Source organism: Zalophus californianus, chromosome 10 (assembly GCF_009762305.2).
Source record: "Zalophus californianus isolate mZalCal1 chromosome 10, mZalCal1.pri.v2, whole genome shotgun sequence".
NCBI classification, from domain to species: domain Eukaryota; kingdom Metazoa; phylum Chordata; class Mammalia; order Carnivora; family Otariidae; genus Zalophus; species Zalophus californianus.
Window position 1 is genome coordinate 27,669,723 of NC_045604.1, and position 27,483 is coordinate 27,697,205.

At 48.0% G+C, this 27,483-nt stretch overlaps 2 protein-coding genes across 3 annotated transcripts; both read left to right on the forward strand.

Annotated features, from left to right (window-relative positions):
* Positions 1-530: 530 nt before the first annotated feature.
* Positions 531-12,585, forward strand: RABIF (RAB interacting factor). Its single transcript, XM_027611311.2, has 2 exons — positions 531-831; positions 8,989-12,585. Exons 1-2 carry the CDS (start codon positions 706-708, stop codon positions 9,232-9,234), a joined length of 372 nt encoding a protein of 123 aa, XP_027467112.2. The 5' UTR covers positions 531-705; the 3' UTR covers positions 9,235-12,585.
* A 3,760-nt stretch (positions 12,586-16,345) lies between these two features.
* LOC113932864 (tubulin alpha-8 chain) lies at positions 16,346-23,993 on the forward strand. 2 transcript variants are annotated; one of them, XM_035722565.1, is made up of 5 exons: positions 16,346-16,460; positions 18,150-18,372; positions 19,516-19,664; positions 21,442-22,122; positions 23,604-23,993. In XM_035722565.1, the coding sequence occupies exons 1-5, from the start codon at positions 16,458-16,460 to the stop codon at positions 23,895-23,897; spliced, it is 1,350 nt and encodes a 449-aa protein (XP_035578458.1). In that variant the 5' UTR covers positions 16,346-16,457; the 3' UTR covers positions 23,898-23,993. The 2 variants fall into 2 exon arrangements, with proteins under 2 accessions (XP_035578458.1, XP_035578459.1); XM_035722566.1 differs by lacking the exon at positions 16,346-16,460 and adding an exon at positions 17,465-17,519.
* The last annotated feature ends 3,490 nt before the right edge of the window (positions 23,994-27,483 follow it).

Consider the following 27,483-nt stretch of genomic DNA (forward strand, 5'->3'; position numbering starts at 1 on the left):
CCTGGATCTGTGGACCCTGGAAAGTAACCTTTCTGATCTTCACCTTCCTCAGTTGTGCACTGGGAGTAATTAGTGACAACCCCATAAGGAAATCATGATGATTCAATAGGTTTGTTTCTAAAGCATTTCAACACGGTGTTTTGCCACGTAGTAAATGGTCACTATGATCAGAACAGAGACCAGCAATTAAAGTTTCCAGGCATCTTTTCCCAACACCAAAAAGGTACATGTCCCTCTAAGTAGTCTCTTACTGAAGAAACTAATGTGGATAAAACTTGCTGATGTGTAGTGTGACCCAGATTCCTTCACAGTGCCTCCAGAAACGTCCCCGTTCGTTTATAAGACTAAATTCAAATCTCAGTAAACTAAAAGGTATGGTCAACTTTCGGGAATTATCTACCCGGGTTTTACTGAATAGTAAGGGAAGGCTAGTGACCAGGTGAGTATGAAGAGAGGATTTGTTCACGTCCCAGGAAGTGAGTGACCCTGTCACAAAGGCAGCGGACACCTAACCACTCAGGTTAAGCAATGAATGAGGCGCTTGCGCAGGAGAATCCGGAGCGGGGGAAGCGGACGCTTGCGCAGAGGGGGAGTGACCGCGCGTTCCCCGCCCCGTCTCTGAAAGCCGCGCCAGCGCAGTTCCGAAAAGAGCCCGCAAAGACAGCGCCTGCGCGGTCGTGGCCGAGGAAACTGGCAGTAGCGGCGATGGAACCAGCCGAGCCGCTGAACGACTTAGTGTCAGCCGAGGGCCGAAACCGGAAGGCGGTGCTGTGCCAACGCTGTGGCTCCCGGGTGCTGCAGCCAGGGACCGCTCTGTTCTCCCGCCGACAGGTAGGGAGGCAGGTTGGAGGCGGCTCTTACCCGCACGCCTTCACAGGGGGCCGCGGAGGCTGGAGTCCGGGTCCCCGCGCGCGTTTCCGGAGACCGCGCCCCTCGTCGCGGCCCGGCTCCGCCCGAGGCTGCCCTCGCCGGAGTTGCGCGGCCGGAGTGCAGCCCGGGGCCGGTCTCCCGGGCCGGCCAGACCCCCGGCCCTAGGCCCGCGCTAGGTGTGGACGCTGCTGTTCCGCGTGCGGTGCAGGGCTGAGCCGAGCCCGCCGCCTTCCGAGGGCCCGGCGCCCCGGGACGCCCGCAGCTCTTGCAGCTCCACGCTGCGGAGCGGCCCGATGGCGCCCGTGTACCTGGACTCGCGGCCCGCATCACACTGCACCCGCCGGTCTCCCTTCTGTTGGGCGCCACTCCGCCCCAGAAGGAGCTCCAGAAACAACTTTGGTGTAGGGGATGTGACAGATGACTCCCGTAACCCACGCTTTACCAAGGTACTGGGTGGAACGCAGTTTCTCAAACGAATCCTATTTCAAGTGGGATGGACACATCAAGTCCTGAAACTCAATTTTGAAGGAAGATTTAATTTCTATTTTAATCTTTTCTTCAAGTTACAGATTTTAATCTCCTTCCTACATCACCCCAAAGGGGAAAGTTGAAAACAATTTTTTATTTTGGTAAATTTTTATTCAGATGTAACATACCCACAGGAAAGTGTAAAGTATAATCTCATTTCAGCTATGTGCATAGCCTATCACTCAGAATTGTCCCTAAAAATATGCTCTGCCCTCATGACCTATTACATTGGGAGTTAGGTTTCAACATAAGAATTTGGGGGGAAACACATTCAGTCTATAACAGGGTGCTATGGCACCTAGTAGGTAGAAGCCAGGAATGCTGCTGCAAAGCATAAGACACCAACCCCCACTGCCCCTGGCCCCACAACAAAGAATTCTCCATCCCAAAATTGTCAGTAGTACCAAGATTGAGAAACCATGGCCTAAAGACTACAGAGCACATTCACATCTATAATCTCAGTTGATCTTACGATATTGTTAGTATTTGCTGTTTATACCACTAGCCTATGAGGTCCTGTATTCTGCCCACCTGTGTATCTCCTACACTTAAGACTGTGCACATAAGTAAGATCTTAATAGATACTTAGATTTAAATAAATTAGTGAACAAAGCTATTAGCCCAGTGTAAATAATGGGTTAGCATGGAGAGAATGGATTAGTATGTCACTGTTGGTGCAGCATGTGTTCTTTGTAAGCCCTATAACTTTTTTTTTTAAGATTTTATTTATTTGACACAGAGGTTGGGGGAGAGAAGCACAAGCAGGGGGAGCGGCAGGCAGAGGGAGAAGCAGGCTCCCCGCTGAGCAAGGAGCCCACCGTGGGGCTCAGTCCCAGGACCCTGGGATCACGACCCGAGCTGAAGGCAGCCGCTTAACCGACTGAGCCACCCAAGTGCCCCTATAACTGGTTTGGTTTTACATATAAAATGTTCATACTGTTGAACTTGGGAGTTCTTGAAATCTTAGCTAAAGTTGATGACAGAGGAAATTATAATGAAGCTGAATAGAGATGGAGGGAACAGCAGTGTGATGTTTCACAGTTGTTAGAAAAAGTATGGTGTTTAAAGAACTGAAAAGTTCAACTTGGCCAGAACACAGGATGTATTAAAACTGGCAAGAAACGAAGCCAGAGGGAGTTAAGGTGATTGGAATAGAGGAGGTGAGGGAGCTCTGGGGATGATTCATCCCCTTGGGGGGTAGAAGCTCACAAGTCGGGGTAGGATGTGGAATCACAAAGGAGACTGAGCCAGGTGCCAGTCAGCTGTGGAAGTGCAGATGACACCTCAGATGACAGTGAGGGATCACCAGATGGCAGAAACCTTAAAGAAGCAGAGGTGGATATGAGGATGTAGGAGTAATAATTTGGAAGCAAGGAGAGCACTGGTTCCTGTTCCCGATCCTGAAGTAGGTGGAGTGTCAGAGAATGGGCAGCACTGGGGAGCCAGTGGTGGTGTCCTCGGCAAAGAGCCTTACTTCAATGAAGACAAAGAGGAAAGGGAAACCCTCACCAAAGTTTGAGAATGTAGGAAACAGTGATGATGTTATCACAGAAGAGAGTAATTTGATGTTTTACATTTTTTGGAGGGCGAGATTCGTGGCAGGAGTGGGCAGTGGAAGATTAACTCATAGGAGAAAGTATAGAGCAGTGTTTGGTGAAGAATATGAGAGCAGAGGACCTGAGGGCACACCCAAGAGCACTTTCTTCTGAGGCAAAACATGTCCTTAATCTTCGACCCAGCCAGTACACTGTGGGACCTCTATCCCAGGGAAATGAAGACTTAACGTTTACACAAAAATCTGTACATGAACATTCATTACACCTTTATTCATACTGTCCCCCAACTGGAAACAGCTCAGGTGTCCTTCAACAGGGGAATGACTAAACAGACTGTGGTACGGCCATCCACTGGAATGAGCTTCAGTGGAGTGAGCTATTGATACATACAACTTGGACGAATCTCCAGGGAATTATGCTGAGTAACAAAAGCCAGTTCCCAAATATTACATACTGTCTGATTCCATTTCTGTGCCATTTTTGAGTTTTAGAAATGGAGAGCAGATGAGTGATTGCCGGGGTTAGGAACTGGGGGCTGGGGGCTTTGGTAAGTGTGGTTATAAAAGTGACGTGAGGGATCCTCCTGGTGGTGGAACTGTTCAGTGTCTTGACTGTGGTGGCAGATACATGAACTTACTAGGGGTGAAATTGACAGAACTGTATACACACACATTACACAAAGAAATGAGTCCAAGTAAACTGGGGAAATCTGAATAAAATCAGTGGAGTGTATCAGTGTTGATGTCCTGTTTGTGATATTATACTCTGGTTTTGCAAAATATTACCATCAGGGAAAACTCTGTTACCAAACACAGGGTACATGGAATTTCTGTATTGTTTCTTAATATAGAACTAATTAGCATATTAGTTGTATTATTTCTTCACTACATGTGAACCTTCAGTTACCTCAATAAAACTTTAAAACTGGGACTCCTGGGTGGCTCAGTCGTTAAGCGTCTGCCTTCGGCTCAGGTCATGATCCCAGGGTCCTGGGATCGAGCCCTGCATTGGGCTCCCCGCTCTGTGGGAAGCCTGCTTCTCCCTCTCCCCCTGCTGTGTTCCCTCTCTCGCTGTGTATCTCTCTCTGTCAAATAAAGAAATAAAATCTTTAAAAAAAACTTTAAAACTGATTAAACATTTTATTTATTTATTTTTAAAGATTTTATTTATTTATTTGGCAGAGACACAGTGAGAGAGGGAACATGAGCAGGGGGAGTGGGAGAGGGAGAAGCAGACTCCCCGCGGAGCAGGGAGCCCGATGTGGGGCTTGATCCCAGGACCCTGGGATCATGACCTGAGCTGAAGGCAGACGCTCAACGACTGAGCCACCCAGGCGCCCCTGACTAAACATTTTAAAAATCAGGACATTATGCTAAGTGAAATAAGCTAGTCACAAAAAGACAAATACTGTATGACTCCACTCATATGAGGTACCAAGTGTAGTCAAATTCATAGAGAAAGAAAGCACGGTGGTGGTTGCAAGGGACTGGAAAATGGGGAGTTAGTGTTTAATGGGTACCAAGTTTGGGAAGATGAAAAAATTCTAGAGATGGATGGTGGTGATGGTGGTGATGGTTGCATCACAACATACATATATTTATTTAATGCCACTAAACCACACACTTAAACCACACACTTAAAAATTATTTAAATGGTAAGTTTTAGTGGAACCTGGGTGGGTCAGTCGGTTGAGCATCTGAGTCTTGATTTTGGCTCAGGTTGTGAACTCCGGGTCCTGGGATCGCTACCCCCCCCCCAACATCAGCCTCCACACTCGGCGGCGAGCCTGCTTGAGGATTCTCTCTCTACCTCTCCCTCTGCCTCTTCCCCTGCTCACACACACACACTCTCTCTCTCAAATAAATACAATCTTTTTCAAAAATGGTAAGTTTTATGGTATGCATATATAGTTGACCACAAAAAATTAGGAATTAGAATGGAACATGCATTTCAACTATGTTAGGCAATATTCTCGTTCTCTATTGCTGTGTAACAAGAGCACCCAAGAAATGGTGATTTAAAACATTAACATTTATTTTGCTCACAATCTGGGGAGTTGACTGGGCCTAGCTAGACAGTTCTCATTTGGGGTCTTTCGTGTGCAGGCAGAAGGGTTATCTGAAACGCTCTCTCCCTCATGTGTCTGCCTGTGGACTGGGAAGACTCAAACTCCTGAGCACCGGGACAGGCTCCGGGGGCATCTCCACCTGGTGGCCTCAGGAGCCGCAATTCTTACATAGACGCTGAAGGCTCCCAGAGCAAGTGGTCCCACAGAAACCGGCCAAAGTGGCCTGGCCTTTTCTAACCTAACCTGTCACCTCCACTGCACTTGAATCATCAGGGGCTAGCACAGGGGCCTGTCCAGGCTCAGGGAGAGAGGCATGGACTCCACCTCCTGGTGGAAGGATTGTCAAAGAATTTGTGCACATTTTAAAACCATCACAAATACTCACAGAAGGGAGAAAATTTCAAAAAAGTTACCACAAGTTTGCTCTGTATTGTAACAGTTTTTATTTTCATCCATATTGTAGCATGCTTGCCAAGTTTTCTACCATGAGAATGGGTTTTTACAAAGAGAAAATATTTTTATTTTTATTTTTTTTTTTAAAGATTTTATTTATTTATTTCAGAGAGAGAGAGAATGAGAGATAGAAAGCACGAGAGGGAAGAGGGTCAGAGGGAGAAGCAGACTCCCCGCTGAGCAGAGAGCCCGATGTGGGACTCGATCCCGGGACTCCAGGATCATGACCTGAGCCGAAGGCAGTCGCCCAACCAACTGAGCCACCCAGGCGCCCAAGAGAAAATATTTTTAAAAGGGTGTTGACAGTTTTTGTTTTTCTTACCCAAAGATTTTATTTAAGAGATGCCTGCGTGGCTCAGTTAAGCTCTGCCTTCGGCTCAGGTCATGATCCCAGTGTCCTGGGATCAAGTCCCCCATCAGGCTCCTTGCTCAGCAGGGAGCCTGCTTCTCCCTCTGCCTGCCGCTCCCCCTGCTTGTGCTCTCTCTCTCTCTCTCTCTGACAAATAAATAATCTTTTTTTAAAAAAAGATTTTATTAGTGGGGCACCTGAGTGGCTCAGTCGTTAAGAGTCTGCCTTCGGCTCAGGTCATGGTCCCAGGGTCCTGGGATCGAGCCCCACATCAGGCTCCCTGCTCAGCGGAAAGCCTGCTTCTCTCTCCCCCACTCCCCCTGCTTGTGTTCCCTCTCTCGCTGTCTCTCTGTCAAATAAATAAATAAAATCTTAAAAAAAAAAAAAGATTTTATTTGTGAGAGCACACGAGCAGGGAGAGGGACAAGCAGACTCTCCACTGAGCAGGGAACCTGATGTGGACTCTATCCCAGAACCCCAGGATCATGACGTGAGCCAAAGGCAGACGCTTAACCAACTGAGCCATCCAGGTGCCCTTGTTAGCAGTTCTTGAAAAAGGAAAAGGAGGGCGCCTGGGTGGCTCAGTTGGTTAAGCGACTGCCTTCGGCTCAGGTCATGATCCTGGAGTCCCGGGATCGAGTCCCACATCGGGCTCCCTGCTCGGCAGGGAGTCTGCTTCTCCCTCTGACCCTCTTCCCTCTCATGCTCTCTATCTCTCATTCTCTCTCTCTCAAACAAATAAATAAAATCTTTAAAAAAAAAAAAGAAAAAAAGGAAAAGGAGTTCCACTGACAGTCTCACTGAGTTGGTATTCTCCATCTCTATGAGGAGATGCTCCAGGATTAGGGTACTGGTTGGGGTCGTGAGCAGTTAACCCACCTGGTCAGGGATGTAACTGGCAACTTTGGCCCCCAACCAGCTAAGTTAGCAGCCTCAAGTTAGATAGTAATTTCTTGATTTCCACCCCATTGTTTATCTAGAAAGCCTAATTGTATTCCAAATGTTAGATCCCAAAACTTGACCCTGCAATAGCCCTGGGCACTACAGAGAATGGGTTAAGAGCCATACAGATACACGTACAATGTACATATATATGTCTAGCCTTGTGGATCTGACTTACAGGATTTAAATAAAAATGGGACTGTTGAGAAAGAGAGGGAACAGTATCCAGTCTGACCCCTTGAATGAATGGTTAATAGTATTTCCCTTAAATCACTACTCAAAAAAGGGACTGCAGAGGTGGTGTTTTGCATTATAAAAACAAAACAAAACAAAACACAGTGGGAGGGAAGCTCTGATGTTCCTTTCTTAGACACTTCTTAAAGGCTAATGTTTAAAAAGTCTTTGATTTTTCTCCCCTTAAAGTTTCACTTGCCTTATGTTTAGTTAAGATGATTTCACACCTACACTGTAGGCCAGAAATACTTGTAGGAAATCCACAGAGAGATACGGCTAGGTTTGGAATCCAGGTTTCCTGGTCCCTGAATTTTGATTCCTCTCTGCTTCTGCCTGTTCCCATTTTCACTTAGGGTAAAACAAAGCAATGGGGATTCATTTAAACATTAGATGAGGTGAAAAGGGTGACTGGAATGACAATATAACAGGAGGAGGGACTGTCCTATTTTGTGATGTCCTCAGATGATGTCTCAGGTGACACCACATAGGGTAGTGCACAGATACCTGTTTTACTAAGCCAAGTGCTGGGAAGATGGGGAGTAGAATGTTCTGGATCAGTGCTCTCTCCTCCCTATTAGGGACAGCCACTGGCCAGAATCTGGCCCAGAGTTCAGAAGTGCAAACTCCAGGGTATTTAATACGTACTAGCAGCTTTGTGATTCCCTAATCGTCTACTTCAGGAAGAGGCTTGCTCATCCCTACCAAGGCATTTGCCTCTTTTGGACTGATGTCAGTCCAGTTTTTTTTTTTTTTTAATTAAAAAAAAAAAAGGTTTTTGCTTTTATTCTGCTTGCTAATGTCAGACTAGCACATTGAGGCCATCCTATTTTATTAGAGTTTGGGGACGCAGTGGAAGTGTACCCTGGGGTGGAAAATAAGTGTACTGGCAGCAGCAATAACAATGAGGGGCAGAGGGGTAACAAGCTTTGCTGGCATCGTATCTTCGAGTACGCTGGGGCAGCCAAAGGTGCGTAAACTAACCATAGGGAAGAAATTAAGGGTGTGTATGTGTGTGAGGCTTTGTCCTGATGATTGGGAAGGCATGTTGATTAGGGGGTACAGGGATCCTCGGGATGATATTCCAAATTCTAGAACTAGATTTTCCTTTTTAATGCTCTTTTTGTAAGATAAATCCAGCATATACGTAACACTGATAGACTAGAGCAAAGCCAGATATCCTGTATTTATTCTTTTGATAAATATTTGAGTTCCTGCTCTATATCCGTTATTCTTGGTGCTGGGGTTATAGTAGTGAACAGGAAAGGTAAGCTCCTTGCTTTCTTGGGGCTTACATTCTAGTGGAGGGAGACCCATGGTAAATAACTAAGCCAATAAATTACTAATTTCAGAGAATGTTAAGAAAGAGGTAGTGGCATAAGGAAGCTTTCGGGGGTGACGAATATGCTTGTCATCTTGCTGGGAATGGTTTATCGGTATTTGCATGGGCCAAAATGTATCAAATTGTACACTTTAAATATATGCAGTGTATGTGTCGATTACATCTCAGGAAAGGCATTTTAAAAAACAAAACAGTGGGCAGTATGGGAATCTTACTCAGATTGGTCAGAGAAGGCCTCCTGAAGAGGTTGCATTTGAGCTGAATACATGAAGCAGCCAGCTTTGCCAAGATCTGAGGGCAGAGTACACTCACCCTGTCGGAAGGAGGCAAGAAGGCCAGTGTGGCTGCAGCAGAATGACCTAGACGGAGATGAGGAACAGGCAGGGCCTTACAGACCACGATAAGGACAGCAGCGAAGCCACATGACAACAGCGCAGTACCTCTTTCGTGTGTCTTAAGAACCTGGGCATGGACTAGAGGCAACAGAGAAGCCACCCAGCATTCTGGTCTATAACTTAGTGTTAGGGCTGCTCATCTCGTTTGCATTCCAAGAAACTCCAGGGAGCAATGTAAAGTATAAGCAGAATGGGGGTGATGATGTGACTGGGCCAGTCAGCCTGCGTGTTCTTTGTGTTCTCTTCCACTGCAGCTTTTCCTTCCCTCCATGAGAAAGAAGCCAGCTCTGGCTGATGGCAGCAATCCTGATGGCGATCTCCTCCAGGAGCACTGGCTGGTTGATGACATGTTCATCTTTGAGAACGTGGGCTTCACCAAGGACGTGGGCAACATCAAGTTTCTGGTGTGCGCAGACTGTGAAATCGGACCAATTGGCTGGCATTGCCTAGATGACAAGAACAGTTTCTACGTGGCCTTGGAACGGGTTTCCCATGAGTAACTGAGGGGAGGGGGACGCGGCTCCACCCCCAACTATAAAAGCTACTCCCCTCAAGAACTGGCCTTTAACCTGGTGTAACCGCTCTGCGGCCACCTTTTCTGTACTAATGTAAATGAGTATCGACATGTCCGGTTGAACATGCATAGGGCTAATCCCGTTTCCTTAAAGCCTCGAGTGCATGCCTCTTACGTAGCTCACTTTGCGTCGCCACATCTCCTAATCTCCCTTTTCCCCCAGTTGCAGGACACTGGAACAAGTCTACAAATCTGCTCTCATCCCTGGCATCCTGCCTGGGCTCTCTGACCCTGGGCTCCCTTGTTTCTTGCTCTGTAGGAGCAGCATTCAGCCTTTCAGCCAAGATGACGCATGACAGCTGATGCTCGTGCTAATAGTGCAAACTCCACCTTTTTGTCTCATTCAAGAAAGCATAGAAGTGTCTGAGTGATTTTGTTGTATGACTAACTTTATCTGCAGTCATCTATTCTTTTTAAAAGTGTAGCATTTACAGACTTCGGTATTTAAACTACTAATAAGAAACACGTTACTTCAGACACACCTGTAATACCAGGTTTGAGAGCCGAGCCTCTAGGTTTATAGTGACTTTTTATTGTGAAGATGAATATATCCCCTTTTCCCTTCAAATCTTGCTGTGGTTTCTCTTTACATTGGAAGTAAGTTGAAATTCAGATTTTCAGCCCTATCTGGCAGCCACCCCAGGAACACTCAGTGCTGGTTTCGACGCAGAGTGGAGGATATGGGCAACAGGAGGGACAGACCCTTGCCACGTTATACATGACTTTACAGGTGTGTCTTATCTGCGCGAGTGGCTCTTCCTTTGTTCTTAGGAAAGACTTCTCCAATGGATAGTGTCATCATTTGCCGAACCTACTAAGCATGGCCCTCAGAGTTGTGGTTCAGTTGGAATCCCTGTACCAACTGAGCGCACAGACTTCCTGTCCAAATGCCACTGTCACTATGGCTGTGGGGCCGTTCTAACAGTTCAATGTTAGCAAACTTATTCACCCTTCAATATGATTGTCACTTGTTCTCTCATTTCTCTTCTGAAGTGACGCAACATCTTAGGAATCTCTATGACCAGGTCTCAGGTGTCCTCCCATAGGCCCTACCTCTAAGATTGAGGAGACCCTAAAATTGAAATAAGGACTAAAGAGAAACCCTACAATCTACAGCCCATCCTTCTGTATCTGTTTTCTGCTTGCTTCTGCCTTCTTTCTCCCCAGAACTTTTCTAAGGGCTCCCCAACTAAAGTGTAGGCCTTGGACATGGTTTTGCAACCAACCTACTCTAGAAAGGTGGCTTCCTTCCCCAGTCATGGCCTCGGTGAGCTCTAGCTGAAAATGAGAGAACTGTTCTCTAGACAGTCAGATGTCCATGGTCATGGCATTTGCAGAAAAACAACTGTGAGAATTATCCACTCAGGTCAGAAGGAACAAAACCAAGTAGATGCCTCTAGGGGCATGTGGCCCCTCCTATCACAAGCCAAAACATACACAAAGCATTTTTTTTTTAATTAGACTTTGACTTTTTTTTTCCTTTTTTAATCACAGAATAGTACACATTCATTGCAGATAAATACAAAAATGGGTATAAACATTTTTTTAATCATTCATTTCCACCATCCAGAGATTGCCTCTGGTAATGTGGTGAAACTCCGGTTCTCGGTGTTTTTCTATATGTATATATAAACATATACGGTTTTTAAAAAGAAATACTATATCATACTGTGCTCTTTTATAACTTGATTTTTCCATTTGACAAAATACTTCCCACGTTAACAGATAACCATCTATGGACACCCTTGTTTTTAGTATTCCATTGTATTTCTGTATTATAATTTATTTAAACAATCTACTATTAGATTGCCTCCAGTTTCTTATAAACAATGTGATGTAACGTGCAACTTTATAGTTAAATCTGTATACACATTCTTAATTATTTCCTACGTTATTAGAAGTAGAATTGCAGGGTATGCATGTTTTCATGGATTTGCTCCATTGACACATATTCTTCAAAAACAGCTGTGCTAATTTCACCCTCCTCCAGCAGTGTAGAAGAGCACTCATCTCTCTGAAACCTTCCTAACACTGGGTATTATCATTCAAAGAGTATTTTGCCACTTTAATAGAAAAAGTATCTTATTGTTTTAATTTGCATTTATTTTGTTTAATGAAATTTTTATATACCTATTGGTCATTTGTATTTTTTTTTTAAAGAATTGCCAAACATTGTTGCCCCAGTAGCCAAAAATTATCAAGTTGTTATTCTGCCTTTGCAGTTTAATTTGAAATAAAGGCATTTAAACAGTAGAAGTTAGATTCCTGTATGTCCTTGGGAAGAATATGCAATTTGAAAAAGCAGAGGAGAGCAGAAACCTGAACCTTAGGGTTTCTCTTGAGGTCTTTCAACGAATTAATCATTTAGTGTCTGCTATAAAATGAGGATGTCACCTCTTTGTTCCCCTTACGCATAATAGGCTCTCACAGGCTCTCAATAAAGACTTGTGAAATCATTAACTGCTTTGTCATAGGTAGAAAGAAGTAGCCCATGAGTATAGAAACCTGCTGCTATGAGTACAGAAACCTGCAGTTGCTGTTAGGGAGAGCAACTGATTTTTCCAAGGCCTCACTGTTTCTACAAAATTCTTTTTAACACAGAATCAGAGGTGGATACCGGTGTACTGACATTTTACATATTGTTACTATGCCGTGTGTGAACCTATTCAAGTAACTCCAATGTGTAACTAATGAGAACTTCTGTTCCTGATAATGGTGGATAGGTAATTTTGGATGACCATCCCACTGAGGGCAACTAGAAAGGCTGGACAAAATATTTTAAAAATCCAAAGGCATCAGAGAGCTAACGTGTTTGAAGAATTACTGGACCAGGACCACTGAGAAGATTGAGGCCCTGAGAAGTGGGCTCAGTATTACAGGCCACTCTTCTGTTGGGGGCATTTGCAATGTGGAGGGGGGCAGGTCAGACAGAGGCTGGTGGGTGACTGTGACAGCCTTCCAGAAGTAGGGGTCTGGGCCTGTCAAAGAGTGGTAGACCTGGTAAATGTTTGTCACATTGGGTTGAGGCGCTCGGTCTTTTGCACCCCAAGAAGAGGGGTGAGCCAGAAGTAGGAAATAGAAAGGCTCTCTTAAGGGATTGCAGCTTGGCTTCCAATGATACCAGTCTGTGAAATTAGATTAAGTTGATCCCAAAGTGGTAATTTCCCCAAACTCTTGGCATAAGCAAACAAAAACGCACTCTGGAGAAAAATGTCATCATCCTAAACTTTGACTTTTTTTTTTTAAGATTTTATTTCTTTATTTGACAGAGAGAGAGACAGCGAGAGAGGGAACACAAGCAGGGGGAGTGGGAGAGGGAGAAGCAGGCTTCCCAGGGAGCAGGGAGCCCGATGCGGGGCTCGATCCCAGGACCCTGGGACCGTGACCTGAGCCAAAGGCAGACGCTTAACAACTGAGCCACCCAGGCGCCCCCTTTGATTTGTTTCTACAGTAACTTTGCTAATACAATATCGTGAATACAATAAAATGGAGCCAAGCATCTGAGACAAGATGTAAAGAAAACCAGTGAAACAAGAGCCGCAGATAGTGGAGCTATCAAACACAGACGATAAAATAACCTTACTCTATTCAAGGAGATAAACGAGTTCTGGGAATTTGAACAGATAACTGGACATGTGAAAAAAATACCAATTCTAGAATTTTAAAAAATCCAATAACCAAAATAAAGAATTCAGTGGAAGTTTTTTGTTTTTTTTTAAGATTTTATTTCTTTAAGAGAGAGAGTGAGCAAGAGTGAGAAGGAGCGGGGGAGGGGGAGAGGGAGAAGCAGAACCCCCGCGGAGCAGGGAGCCTGATGCAGGGCTCGGTCCCAGGACCCTGGGATCATGACCAGAGTCGAAGGCAGATGCTTAACTGACAGAGTCACCCAGGCGTCCCTAGAATGAATTATATTTCTGATGCAGTGAATAATAGTGGGTTAGAGGTTAGGTACTGCACTGTTTGTTTGTTTGTTTTCCCCAAAGCTTTTTGATAAAGAGCATGAAAACAGACGTGGTACAGGATCATGCACAGAGTACATCTATGTGGTCATGACCACGTCTAAGTCTTCATAGGGTAAGAAAATAAAGGTGTTAACTTCAGTATTGTGAATCTTTCCATTGTGACCAAGGTGTTCTTGTGTTTGGAGAATTAAATTCCTAGAATATGTCTAAATGTGTTTAAATGTCAGAATTTAAGGTTAAGTGAGAGAAGTATCCACTATATTCACTCAAATCTATTGGAACTTAGAAATCATTTAGCCTTGTGTAGAAACAATGTGTTATCCATGATGAGTAATTAGTAGCCTGTGACACAAAACTATGTGTACCCAGAGCACAATATTACAATCAATGGTTCTAATTTCTTCATGTCAGGAACAAGTCCTCTGCTACAATTAGAGCAGGGTCCCTCCAAAATCCAGACCTGGTGACCCCAGACATCCTATTTCAGGTTGGGGGCCAGGATGAACCATGACCTGGGGGTACTGGTGAGGAGACAGAATGTGGGCTAGGGACACTTATGGTCCTAAGGAAGTGAGGGGAGAGTAATCAACTCCCATAAGTTTATACATCCCTTCCCTACTTTGTCCTAAATGGATTCTGGTATGAGATGCGAAATAGGGATTAGGTGGAGAGGAGGTTCCATCCTAGGGAGCAGTTGCCTCAGTCACAGGGTAGATGAATGTCAAGATAAGACAATGGTGAGGGGAGTGAGCTCATGGACACACCCAACTTTGGCAACTTTGCTAGAGTGACCATCAGTTGTTAAATAATTCGGTCATTTGAAAACCAGGTACTACCTCTACAATGTTGGCACTGACTCAAGAATGAATAGCTCAGGTATGGCCCTGGTGTCTCCCTGTCTACCTTCATTCTTCACCAGTGGATGAACAGGATATTCTTGTACAAAGCCTCTCCATCTTCTTTGCCCCTCCCTCGCCCAGTTGGACTGTGGTTGTCCTTTCAATTCAGTGTTATTTGATTCTTTGTGGCAAGGCAGGATAGGGAGCAAGTACCCATAGAGAAAGGATGCAGACTTATCAGGAATCTTTAGATTGCGTGAAACCTAGAGGTAACTATGACCTTTCTCTCCGAACTTTGGTATATCTTAAATTCCTGAAGAACTGTGTGAAAATGGCACATCTGCAATGGCACTAAGCTTGAGATCAGTGGAGTGATATAGAGAAAAAGATGATGAAAGTTAGAAAAAGAATCTAAGCTTTGCAGCCGTCTAGATAATAGAAATAAATCCAAACACCTTATAAGAGAACTACTATCAATCTGTGCTCTATAAAGAAGCATATCGTCGAGAGAGGTTGGTTTGTGTCATTTCCACAAATAACACAGGATTATTGTTGCAAATATAGTTATATTTGGTGTAGAGCCCACTCACTCTATTCAGTAAAGAAACAAGGACATTTTGAACAGGCAGACACTACCAGCTGGTGGGATGAATGCCTAAATAGGACCAGGCAAGGAAGAGATGATGGTGTTGAGTTTATGACTTTTTGAGTTTATGGCCAGATAGCTTCATTTTAATCACTGATATGCCCATATTCAGTAAGATGTAACATTTGAGTTGTTTTGCTTGGGCCTGTGACAATGAATAACCACATCTTAGCTTTGTATATACAAGGGTTTTCAAAGTACTTATTTGAATGTTCACCCACACTCTCTCACCTTATCCCTTGACCAGAGATAACCACTTTAAAGCTGGCAGCCTCATAAAACACAAGGGTTGAGATCAAAGAACACTCTTCAGAGTTTGAAGTTAACCTCTGCACCCCGAATTTAAACCACCAAGCCACCTAGACAAGTATTTAGTTTCAAAATATTTTAAATATTTCAGAATACTTTTGAATAACATGTCTAAAGTCTTGTGGAAAAACAGGTGCAGGAATCCAGGGGGCAGCTGATCTGATGTCACATTGGTGAATGACACAGTAACTTTGAGTCTTCCTGGGTTGTATCAACAGAAAGTCATTATAGCTGCAGATTTTCCTAAAGCAACAATTCAAATCTCCAGGCCTGACTGGCATAATCTGGGTGCAGTCACCTTTCCAATGGGAAGTGAGAACAGGAGATGACAGATGCCTTGGATTCCTTTGGAATGTGCTGAACAAATATTAAGGTAATCATTGTGGGGTGTCCAGTCATTTAATAAAACCAAATGCCAATTAACCCTCCCAAACTAGGAAATGGTTTAATTTGTGTTGCTTAGGGATTTAGAAGTAAAACCTCATCTCAGACAGCTAAGAAACCACCACCGGAAAAAAAAAATACACAGGTAACATCTATGAACTGCCGAAAATACTGCTTGGCACATCACTCTTCTAGTCAAGAGCCCACAAAGGTGCCCCATAGCCAGTGGAATTGTGTGCAAACTCTTCAAAGTAACATCTATGTTCACCCTACAAGTCCTCTTCAATCGCCTTAGCAGCCTGTGCCCCTTGCTCTCTTGCAATCTGAGTCACCTGATCTGAAGCTCTTGCCCCAGTCAAAGGGAAGTAAATTTCAATTACCCGCGCCTGGAATGCTCTCTCCCACACCTGCCTGTCCCCCTCCCCCACCCTAGCCGCATTTTTGTCTCTCCCCAGAAGTTCCCAGTACCTGGTTCTCATCACAGCATCTTTCCTTCTCTAGCGGTTGAGGATTTCAAGTCTGCGCCACCGTCCAAGGTTTATGCACTTTTCGAACTAGATCCGCCATGTTACCCGTATAATGAGCCTAAGGCAACGAGGGAACAATGGTGTTTCTCCAAAGCGCCAACCTCTCAGACCTGGCACACCTCCAACAGAGGGCAAGAGGGTCGAGCTGACCTGGAGGGCTCGGACCCTGGAGGCTTTCCCTCCCTTTGGCTTTACAAACTGCCCAATGACCGGCTACGGCGGGGATATTTCATAAGCGCCCGCCCAATAGCGGAGAGGGGGGCGGGCCTCGGTGGGAATTTGGCCCAATGAGAGACGCGGAGGGGGCGGGCCCCGTCCGGCTGCGGCCCAATGGGAGCCCCGCTGGGAGGCATGGCCGGCAGCTGGGCGGGGATATATAAGCCCCAACTAGAGGGCCTGCACCGGGATTCGTGGTGTTGCTGGAGACTCGTAACGCGTCTGCAGTCAACGACCCTCCGCAAACGTCACCTGTCGGAACAACCATGGTGAGAGGGAGCTGGGGGGCACTGGCGGAGTCCACGATGAGGGCGGTACTGCGCGGGAGAGCGTGCTGGGGGCACCCGAGGGTCCCCGGTAAGGGCCAGCTGCGCGGGAAGGAGGGGAGCCCGGGGCGCCGGGCAGTCCAGGGTGTGTGCGAAAGGTTGCGCGGGGCTTCTTGGGGGGTTTGGGCGGTCACGGTGACCACGGTGTGGGGGGCTGTGCGGAAGGCCGGGAACGCCCGCCGAGTCCGAGCGCTGCTTTTCTGAGCCCCTGGCCCGGGAGAGGCGGATGCGAGCTGGAGAAGTTCTGCGCGCTGCAGCTGCGGACGGGAGAGGTGGCGCCGCGGCGCGGGACCGGCGGGGCGCCCAGCGTGGCGGGGTGCGTCCCACACTGCGCGCAGCCTGGGGCCCCCAACCCCGGTCCGGTTGTGCAGCGCGCTCCGGAGTCGGGAGCCTGGACCCGCCCCAGTTTTCTCCCGCGGCGGTCCGGGACAAAGAGGCGCCCGCCCCCAGCCGCAGTCCCCGCCCCCGGGTGAAGTCACACTCCCGCGCTGGAGGCCGGACCTGGGCCGCTCTGCAAACTCCGGCAGGTTTCTCCAGTTCTGAACTGTTCCTCTGAATGCCTTTGTCTTGCGCGGCCGGACTCCCGGCCAGACGTCAGAGGTGCACGACCTTGACCCATCCCCGGTCAGGCACGTCCGTGAGCTCCTAATGTCTAAGGAGGAATATCCTTTACTCCACTTCTCTCCTCTTCTGATGCCCAAGCCCGTGAAGTCTCTCAGTGAAACCGGAGAGCTCGGGGTGTGTCAGGCCTCAGGGCCTCCCAGGAATCATTAGATCCCCGCCTGTGTCCTGAGCCCCTGTATAGGCTCTGAGGCTGTCTTGAAGGATAGCTCCTAAAATTGCTAAACTGTTGGCGATTGTCTTAGAAGACTCCTTCTGCATCTGGGAAGTGTGCCGCCCTTTCACACGGATCCTCTAGACTGTGGGTTGGGGGTGAAGGACGAGAAGCCAAGAGGGTCTTTCCATTGTAGGAGTTACCTCAGGAGAGCTGAAAGGGCCAGGGTGAGTCTTCTGGCTCCATTGTGACCATCGAGCAGTACTTATTTGGATTGACTGTGTAGTGCAGTGGGCAAGCACAAGTGTCCAGAGTCAGGGCCTATCCCCTCAAAAGGGGAGGTTGCGGGTGAGCTTTCAAAGTAGCTCTAACTCCAGAGCCACTGCCTCTGTTAACCCACAAACCTGAACTTTGTCTTCTGCCCCTTCAGAGTGTAGAGGACACAGAGTCCCCACCGTGGGAGACCCCTTCCCCTAGGGGTCCAGTGCTGGAGGCTCCATCTTGGTGTGCAGGACTCTGAGCTTCCCTGAACCACCCCAGCCAGCACACAGGGCACTAGGCAGTGGGATTTGGCTGCTTGGTATCGGCTTTCTCTAGTTCCTGCCCCTGAAGACCTGGGCTTTAGCCACCTTCATGCTCGAGCCCTCAGTAAATGAAAAAGAAAGCGAGGTCATTTGGCTTAAAGTGTGGGAAGGTCTGGAAAGGGAACCCGGTCTTTAGGTTTTGGAACATGTAACTCACTGTCAGGCCTCAGTCTCCAGGGAGGAAAGATAAAAGGGTGCTTCCGGGGCCTTTTCAAGGCCCACTTGCTTCCCTTCTCCATTCACACCCCATCATCTCTCTGCTTCCCCCAACAGCGTGAGTGTATCTCCATCCATGTGGGCCAGGCGGGCGTGCAGATGGGCAATGCCTGCTGGGAGCTCTACTGCTTGGAGCACAACATCCAGCCCAATGGCACCATGCCCAGTGACAAGGCTCTGGGCAGCAGTGATGACTCCTTCAACACCTTCTTCAGTGAGACCGGGGCTGGCAAGCATGTGCCCCGGGCTGTCTTTGTGGACCTGGAGCCTGCTGTCATAGGTGAGTAGGCGGGGGTTCCCCTCTCCAGCCTGTATTTTTTGCCAGCCCCAAAGTCAGTGCGGAGCCCTGCTTAAGGAAAAGCTCTTGGAATGCAGGCAGCCCCCTGCCAAGAACAACACTGAAGTCTGTTGCTTTTGTCTAGACTCTTGACTTCAGGAGGGGTCCTGAGGGCTTCCTGTGCTGAGACGGATATCACTCAGGATATCAGTCAAACCGCTCTGCCCAGAAACTGCCAGATGTTTGAGTCAGGGGTCAGACCCAGAATGAAGACTGCAGAAAAGAATGGATATAGAAGCAGAAACTTTAAACTTCCTTTTTCCTACGCGCACACTCTTGAGGATAACATTGCCTAAGGAACTGGGCACTGAGAACATTCTTAATGGCTCCCTGCTCAGCCTTAACTGAAAGGGGCCCCTTAATTGTATGCGGACCTATGTGAACTTGGCTGTTGCTGGCTCCTAGGGCGTTCTCTGCTTCCTCCTTTCTGCATCTGGATCGCCTCAGTTTCCTGTTCCTGAAAACTTCACCCCTCTCCCCATCTTTCTTTCTCTTTCTTTCTTTCTTTTTTTCCTTTCTTTTCTTTCTTTTTTTCTTTCTTTCTTTAAGATTTTACTTATTTGAAAGAGAGCACGAGTGGGGGGGGAGGGGCAGAAGGAGAGGGAGAAGCAGGCTCCCTACTGAGCAGGGTACCCAGTGCGGGACTCCATCCCAGGACCCTGAGATCCTGACCTGAGCCAAAGTCAGACGCTTAACCAACTGAGCCACCCAGGCGCTTCGCCATCTCCCCATCTTTCCAAAGATAGTTTTGTAGATGTAAACTGTGGACTGGGTTTTCTGCATCAGTCTATGTTCTAGTCCCAATCAAAAGTGAAGTGAGATTCCCCTAGACCCCCTCTGATTCCTCACCAAGTAGAGGTGGCTGTGAGGGAAGGCACTGTTGAAGGGGCCCCCTGACTTACCCCCTCTCAGGCCCAGGGAGGACTAACTGGACTTTGGAAGTGGCTCTCTGGAAGGCTGTTGGCCATCCATGCTCCCTTTCGCAGTTATACCTCGGGGAGCTTAGCAGCCTAGGTCCTAGCGCCTGTGTCCACGTGGGGGATGAGACCAGCCTCTCTCACCTTTGCCCTCTTTCTTCCCCTCAAGATGGGGTAAGAACTGGCATTTATAGGCAGCTCTTCCACCCTGAGCAGCTGATATCTGGCAAGGAAGATGCTGCCAACAACTATGCCCGAGGCCACTACACTGTGGGGAAGGAGATCATCGATCTTGTGCTGGAGCGAATCCGAAAACTGGTGAGCGGACCAAGTGCCCTTGACGCCTTCAGGAGATCCGTGTGTCCTGACTCTCTCTTCCTGGCCTGGGAGGCCGGACGTGTGTGGGAGAAGGGGAAACCACAGATCTGTGGCTGTGACCGGCGCCCATAGTGTCCTGATGGCTCCTTTGGCTTGTCTGTCTCCTCCGCTTCCCCTAGGGGGAGCTGTGTGTCCTGGGTGTGGATCTAGGGTTAGAAGCCTGAATAACCGGTTCTGCCCTGAGTCTGTGGACTCAGGCTCCTGCCCTGCTGGTTCCTAGCTTTGCCAGGTCTAATTGTCCAATCCAAGCCTTCTTTGAGCTTTGATCCCTCTCTTCCCCCAGCAGGTAGGTGGAAGCTGCCTTGGCAGGTCAGCTTGTTAGACTCCTAAGCAGAACTTTACACCTGGGAGAGGCTCCTGCTTACTGGTTAGTTTTTAACCACTTCCCAGTTTACTCCATCCCTTGCCTGAGGCACTGAGAACCAGGAGCGAGGCCAACTAGGAGCCCGTACTTTGGCACTGGTCCTCTAGAGGGATTGTCCAGACCTACTCTGTGCTGCTCACTAGTTCAGACTGAGAACTTGCCATTCATTGACTTGAGGAATGGGATTCTGTGCTTGCAAAAACAAAGTACCCACTGGGCTTATGATTTTCTTTTTTTCTTTTCCTTTTTTTTTATTTTTTTAAGATTTTATTTATTTATGAGAGAGAGAGAGAGGTCACGAGCAGGGAGGAGGGGTAGAGGGAGAAGCAAACACGCTGCTTAGCAGGGAGCCAGATGCGGAGCTCAATCCCAGGATCCTGGGATCATGACCTGAGCCGAAGGCAGACACTTTACCGACTGAGGCACCCAGGTGTCCTAGAATTTTCGTAAGCGGTTTTTCGGTGGGGGGGTTGGTGTTTTGTTTTTTGGGTTTTCTGTTTGTTTGTTTGGGGGGGTATTTTGGTTTTTTTAGTTATCAATTTGCATCAAGTTTGCTTTTCCTTTAATTGATTTTTATTGAGATAAAATTGCCATAGCATTAGTTTCAGGTGTAGCACATGGTGATTTGATATATGGATATATCACAAATAAATGCAGAATTTTTATATCGTTACTCCCCGTGCATCTGGTCTAGACTGACGCTCTTCTCGTCCAAGGACCGGCTCCATCAGAAGTCAGCGGGGGTCCTTGTTAAACCCGCAGGTCCCTGGGTTCCAGTCTGACGTGGGGGCCCTGAGAATCTCTATGTTCAACAAGATGCCCCCACTACCTCCCCCCCACCTCCCACTCTGCTGCAACCAGGGGGCAAAGCTACAAAGTTGAGAGGGCCCAGCTGTCTGACGACAGCCTTCCGTCCCACCTGACCCTCCTCTCCGCTCCGCTCCCACCATCCCTCACTTGCCGCTTCACGCACACAGCAGTGCTCTTCGAGGTCATCTGTGCCCTAGAACTCCAAACCCCTGGAGGTAGTCTCTTCTCACCTCTACAGAGGCGAAGCAAGAGAGCATGAGAGAACTTTCTGGAGTCACGGAAATTTCTGTATCTTGATTAGTTTGGTAATATAGGTATATACACTTGTCAAACTGTTCATTGTCCATGCAATAAAATGTATACACTTTAAGTACAAATTGTGCTTAAAAGTTTTATTTTGCTTTGTTTTCTAAATCCAGAAGTGAATACAGTTGTAGTTGGGTTACAGTAGCTTTGCAGACAGGAGAGGTTTCCATCAGGAGAAGAGGGCTGGGGGCTGGGAGTGGGTCATCTGCATCCTAACAGTGTTCTCTCCTACCCCAGACAGACCAGTGCACCGGGCTTCAGGGTTTCCTGATCTTCCATAGCTTTGGGGGTGGCACTGGCTCAGGCTTCACCTCCCTGTTGATGGAGCGGCTTTCTGTGGACTATGGCAAGAAGTCCAAGTTGGAATTTGCCATCTACCCCGCCCCCCAAGTATCCACAGCGGTTGTGGAGCCCTACAACTCCATCCTGACCACCCACACCACCCTGGAGCACTCGGACTGTGCCTTCATGGTGGACAACGAGGCCATCTATGACATCTGCCGCCGCAACCTGGACATTGAGCGCCCCACCTACACCAACCTCAACCGCCTCATCGGCCAGATCGTGTCCTCCATCACGGCCTCCCTGCGCTTCGACGGGGCCCTCAACGTGGACCTCACAGAGTTCCAGACGAACCTGGTGCCCTATCCCCGCATCCACTTCCCCCTGGTGACCTACTCCCCCATCGTCTCAGCTGAGAAGGCCTACCATGAGCAGCTGTCGGTGGCAGAGATCACCAACGCCTGCTTTGAGCCCTCCAACCAGATGGTCAAGTGTGACCCCCGTCACGGCAAATACATGGCCTGCTGCATGCTCTACCGCGGAGAAGTGGTGCCCAAGGATGTGAATGCTGCCATTGCCACTATCAAGACCAAGCGTACCATCCAGTTTGTGGACTGGTGTCCCACAGGTTTCAAGGCAAGTTAGGAATGCAGTTGCGGGAGGTGGGGGAGGGGAGGCGGTAAGCATGTGGCCTCTGTACGCGCTGAGAGGAGAGATTCCCACAGAGCCACAGGCGGGACGACAGAAGCCCTAGGGATGGGGAGAATCGGGCAAATAACAGCTTTTTTATTCTACTCGAAAGCTTGCCTGTATGAAAGGAAAAGTAGGTTTCATGTCTCTCAGCCTGGCAAATGGGCGCTCCCTAGGTTTGCCAGCCCGGCTGGGACCATTCACCTGTGCCAGGGACATACCCACCCAATATGGCTCCTGCTTGGAAGGGAGTGCTTTTGGAAGCGCAGAAAGGCCTTCCGTTCAGATAATGGGCAAGACATGGATCAGAGGGTCTAGGGACACAGCCCCTTCCTTTTGAAGTAATGAGGAAGAATTTGTTTATGCCCCTTTCTTTTCTCTCTCCACATTCCCAGAGGGTACTGGGCATGCGACCTAGTTTAAGTTTTATGGGTTTTGTTCCGGGGTGAAATTAGAAAGATTAAAGGTGGCAGCTGTGGCATTTCGGAAACCCACAGCTTCCCTGCCTGGTGACGCTGTTACAGATGTGACACGACGGGGGGGGGGGGGGGGGGGGGCGTCGCAGGGACTTCAGTCGAAGCCAACAGCCGTGTGCTCGACTGAGGAGCTGTCCCGTAGCTCAACTAGAAGCCAGGGAGAGGAAGTCTGGAAGGCGGATTCTTCTAGCTCCATATTAGGAAATCTTCAGCTACTCGAAGAAAGGCTGCCTTCAGGAAGTAGTAAGCTTGCTGTCCGTAGAGGCAGTAAGGGGGAAGTTGACTTTTTTTTTTTTCTTTAACACTGAATATGAAATGTATATTCTGAATAGAGCAACGTTTAAAGTAGATTAAGTCTAGATCCAACTGGAGATCTTCACAAGATTTTATATTTTTTAAGCTATTTTGTAAACTATAGGAAGGTGGGGAGATTAGTATAATTAACACCTATATACCCATTACCCAGATTCAGCATCTGACTCTGCTAGGTTTCCTTTATGTTTGCTTTGCTGACCCATTTAAACTCATTTACAGCTATTTATGACCCACCAGTGTGTTGTTTAATAATCCTCTCCAAAATAAGAATACCTAAGTCAGTATTTGAACTTTCCCAATTTCCACAAATGTCTTTTATATCCGTTTTGCAAAGTCAGGATATAATCCAGGCCCAGGCATTGTATTTGTCTCTTCAATCTTCTAATGTAAAGCATCCACCCTTTTTCTTGATGGTGACTTTGAAGGAACTAGTCTTAGTGTCTTGAAAGTCCCACATTCCGGATTTGTTTGTTTCCTTACGGTGGTTAACTTGTTCCCTTACCCCTGTGTTCCTTACAGGCTGGCAAATGCCAAACACCAGGGGACTGCCCCTCTCCCAGCTTTGGGAATCCTTCCACACACCCCTTCCCGGGAACCCAGAACCAGGGGCTTACACTATTTGCCATTTCTTCTTAGGTTGGCATTAACTACCAGCCCCCCACAGTGGTGCCCGGGGGCGACCTGGCCAAGGTGCAGCGGGCCGTGTGCATGCTGAGCAACACCACAGCCATCGCCGAGGCCTGGGCCCGCCTCGACCACAAGTTTGACCTGATGTATGCCAAACGGGCCTTTGTGCACTGGTACGTGGGCGAGGGCATGGAGGAAGGGGAGTTCTCCGAGGCCCGAGAGGACCTGGCTGCCCTGGAGAAGGATTATGAAGAAGTGGGAACAGAGTCTATGGACGGTGAGGATGAGAGTGAGGAGTTCTAGGGGGTCCTGGCGTCTGCGACGTCCGCTCTCCCCCTAGTTTTGTATTTCTCATTCCACTGTTTCCCTAACCCCCCACAAATACAACCAGTGTCTTAAGCGATGTGGAGCTCTGTGATGTGGAGTTCTGCCCAGGCATGGGCCTTCGCTAACTTTCCAACTTCCTTGTCGTCCTTCTAAGTCAAGGGGCAGGGTGCCCTCTGCATTCGCTGGTTCCGGCCGGGGGTACATAACGGGGGATGGAGCAGACCACCCTGACAACCATGCAGGGGCTCAGGACCGGGACTGTGGTGCTTTGACATCCTGGGGTGGTTCCCTGTATGTACCCCGCTTATCCCCAACCCACCTCAAGGAAGGGTAAGCCTTCTAGAGGTTCTGGCGAAAGCTTGCTGGAAGTTTGCCCCTAGCCTTCTGGGACAGAAAGCCCGTCTGGGTTTCAATGCTAGGAAGGAGTCAAGTGGTGTTTTGGTTTTGTTTTGTTTTGTTTTTTTGTTTTTAACCTATCCTCCCTCCTCATGGCCAACAGAGGGCAGTAGAGGTTGAAGCCACATGAATTCACAGGCCAATCTGCGGCAGCCATCTTACAACTTAGGGCTCTAGCCCCATGCCATATAAAGTAAAGGCACAGGGTCCAAGAACCGGGATTCCAAAAGACCAAGGGTCTTTAGCCTGGGGCTCTTGAACATCTGAAATACTTTTTAAAGTGCCTATGAGCCTTTTAGGCAAAAAAAAAAAAAAAAAGTCTATATTTTTTTATTTTTAAAGGAGTCCCTGATGAGAAGGGTATTATAGTTCTAGGACCTAGCCACATACGGTCTTAGAGATCAGTGTATTGGTCAGTAAAAGGACCTGGCAGGACCTAAGGAGTAAACTGGTTGGTCCCTTCCAGCATGGCCCAGGTTCAAGGAGGTCTCTCTTTAACGTGCTCGAAAAGCCCCTCAGCCAGACAAATGTATTCTCTGTAGAGGTGGGAAATCTCCATGGGACCAGGCTGTGCCCCTGGCAAGGCCAGAACAGAACAGAACCCAGCCCAGCCCGCACCCAGAAGGGTAGGGCCTATACTCTTGGCCTGAATCTACCTGCTTTGATTTTTTTCGGACACTGAGTTCTAGCCGATTACTCAGGATGGGGGGGGTCTCTGCTTTTTTTAGGCACCAGTGAGCCTTGGGGCTACCTGGATGTGTCCCCAGTGACCTTGCTTTGGGTTCAGGGGACAAGTTTCTTAATGTTAACCTACGAACTGATTCCCAATATCTATGAGCCTTGCTTGTTTAGTGTCCTAGAGCTCATTAACACAGTGCTCAGATCCATAGACTTTGACCCCTACCTGTTAAGCTGCAGGCCTTTAAGAGGGGTTGTGGACCGATGCAAATTGTCCAGCCCAGGCAACTGAATGGGTCTCTTTCTGAAGGTCCTCAAGGACTTACAGGCTTGGGTTAGAGGTAGAGTTAAGGTATTGTAGAAAGGGAAGCGGGTTAGGAAAACCTGGCCAGTGCCTATTCAAGGACCTGGATCAGTCAATGTTCAGCAAGTACATCTGGCCTGCACTATTGGTGTCTTCACCCAGAAACCAAGAGCTGGCATTTTCTTTCCTCTTCTTTCCCTGCTTTTTCCCTCACCGGACACATGGATTCATACATACTAGCAGTTCTTCCTCTGTGGGTTCAAACCACTAAGTAGAGAGACCCCTCCTGGCCCTACAGCTGCCCCAGGCATTGGGAAGGAGAACGGCCAATGAGGGTTGGACACCTAACCCTGAGGCTCTCCTGTGATGAGATACCGGCTGGGTGAGTCAATTATAAGTGGGCGGAGCAAGCCAGATAATTTATTTAAATAAACTTGGAGCTGCCCTCACCTTCTCTCATGGTCCCAAACTAGAACAGATGTAAGTCACATTCTCTTTTCTCACTTCTTACTCCCTTTTTTTTTTTTTTTTAAAGATTTTATTTATTTATTTGACAGAGGGAGACAGAGTGAGAGGGAACACAAGCAGGGGGAGTGGAAGAGGGAGAAGCAGGCTTCCCGCCGAGCAGGGAGCCCGATGCGGGGCTCGAACCCAGGACCCAGGGATCATGACCTGAGCCGAAGGCAGACATTTAACGACTAAGCCACCCAGGTGCCCTACTTCTTACCCCTTTTTTGTGGGTATTTTCGAAATAAGCGGGAAGAGTCTTTTAAGTCTGTGTCTGGACTCAGCCCCTCTCCCCCAACACCCACTGCTGAGCCCCAGATCGAGCCATGTCCCTGGGTCCCCAGGGAGAGGTTTCTTTTCCAGCTATGGAGTCCTTGGTGGGGTAATGATGGAGAAGCAGAGAAATTCTTGCCTTGGGAGTTGCCGTCTGAAACTGAAAGCACTCAGTATCTTAATAAGTACTCTACTTGAAGCATGAACCTGAAGTAAGCACTACCCTTGCTGGGCTGGGATGTTCGTGAAGGTGTTTTTACCAGAGCTGGCGGCCGGTGTGCTCTGGCCCTGTCCATAGCAGGGTCTACACCCAGGCGACTTCCTGCAGGTACCACCACCTTCCCTTTGTCACTGACCCAGGACCTGGGAGCCCGGGGGAGGGTGGGTTCTGTGGAGTCCTTGGAGAGGAGGGAGGTTATCCTGCTGGTGATCAGAACAGGACACTAAAAGGCATTAGCTTCAATGACAGGGAAGATTAGAGGATCTCTACAGCAGCTAGCCCATATTAGAAGCTTAACAAAAAATTCCCACCCTCAAAAAAGTACGGAGGCCCTGGCTGTTTCTTTCTCTGGTGCAGATTTTCACTAATGCCTAGTATTCAGGCTGTTCCCCACCTCTCCCTCTGAGCTGTGCCTGAGATGCCCGACACCAGAGCCTTTAGATTTGACTGCTCCGAGGTGTAACCTTGTTTTCTTCTGGTTGGCTTAACGGGTGCCTGCCAGTTCTAAGGTGAAAGCAGGGTCCTGGGGTCTGACTGCTTCTTTGTGAAGATTTTTGACTAGTCTTGCTGTTCTTGCCTTTTCCCTGCATCCCTCCCCCCCCCCCCCCACCTTCCGAACTCCCCAGGGCTTCCAGGTCCTCAGCATTTTGGAGATCTGTGAGGGGAGTCCTCTTGCTTCTTGTAAGCACTGGGTGTCGTGCACTAGTCGTCCTGCCTACAGCAAGGAACTGATCTGCTGCCTCTTTCTGTCTTCCTTCTTCCTTAAAGCTCAAATTGGGGTGAGAAATGTGCAGGGTGCGCCTAGAGGACATGGGAATCCCCAGCTCCTCCTTCCCGGAGGACTGGCACTTGAGCCAGATACTAAAAGTGGGTTGGGGTGGAGAGAGGGCTAGCTGTTCCAGGCTGAGACTGGCAGAGGAAAAGATATGGGAAGCACAGGTACGTTCTATTCAGGTGGCGAGTAGTTTGTAGCTGAAACTTGAGATGGAAGAAGGGGGAGCTTGAGAAAAAGGTACTGAGCTCAAGGACCTTGGTTTTGCCTTATCTTTCTCGAATGTTTATTGAGCGCCTACTATGTGGCATGAATTATTCTAGATGCTAGAGGGAACCAATGAGGCAACAAAGGAGTTTGAATTTTCTCCTGTATAAAATCTTCAGTGGCTGTCAAGTGCCAGCATCCAGGG

Excerpts from the sequence above, each read along its gene's own strand:
- RABIF (XM_027611311.2), top strand. The coding sequence starts at position 706 with ATGGAACCAGCCGAGCCGCTGAACGACTTAGTGTCAGCCGAGGGCCGA. Across the intron at positions 832-8,988 it reads CTCTGTTCTCCCGCCGACAG|CTTTTCCTTCCCTCCATGAG; the intron begins GTAGGGAGGCAG and ends CTTCCACTGCAG.
- LOC113932864 (XM_035722565.1), top strand. Across the intron at positions 18,373-19,515 it reads CCTGGAGCCTGCTGTCATAG|ATGGGGTAAGAACTGGCATT; the intron begins GTGAGTAGGCGG and ends CTTCCCCTCAAG. Across the intron at positions 19,665-21,441 it reads TGGAGCGAATCCGAAAACTG|ACAGACCAGTGCACCGGGCT; the intron begins GTGAGCGGACCA and ends CTCCTACCCCAG.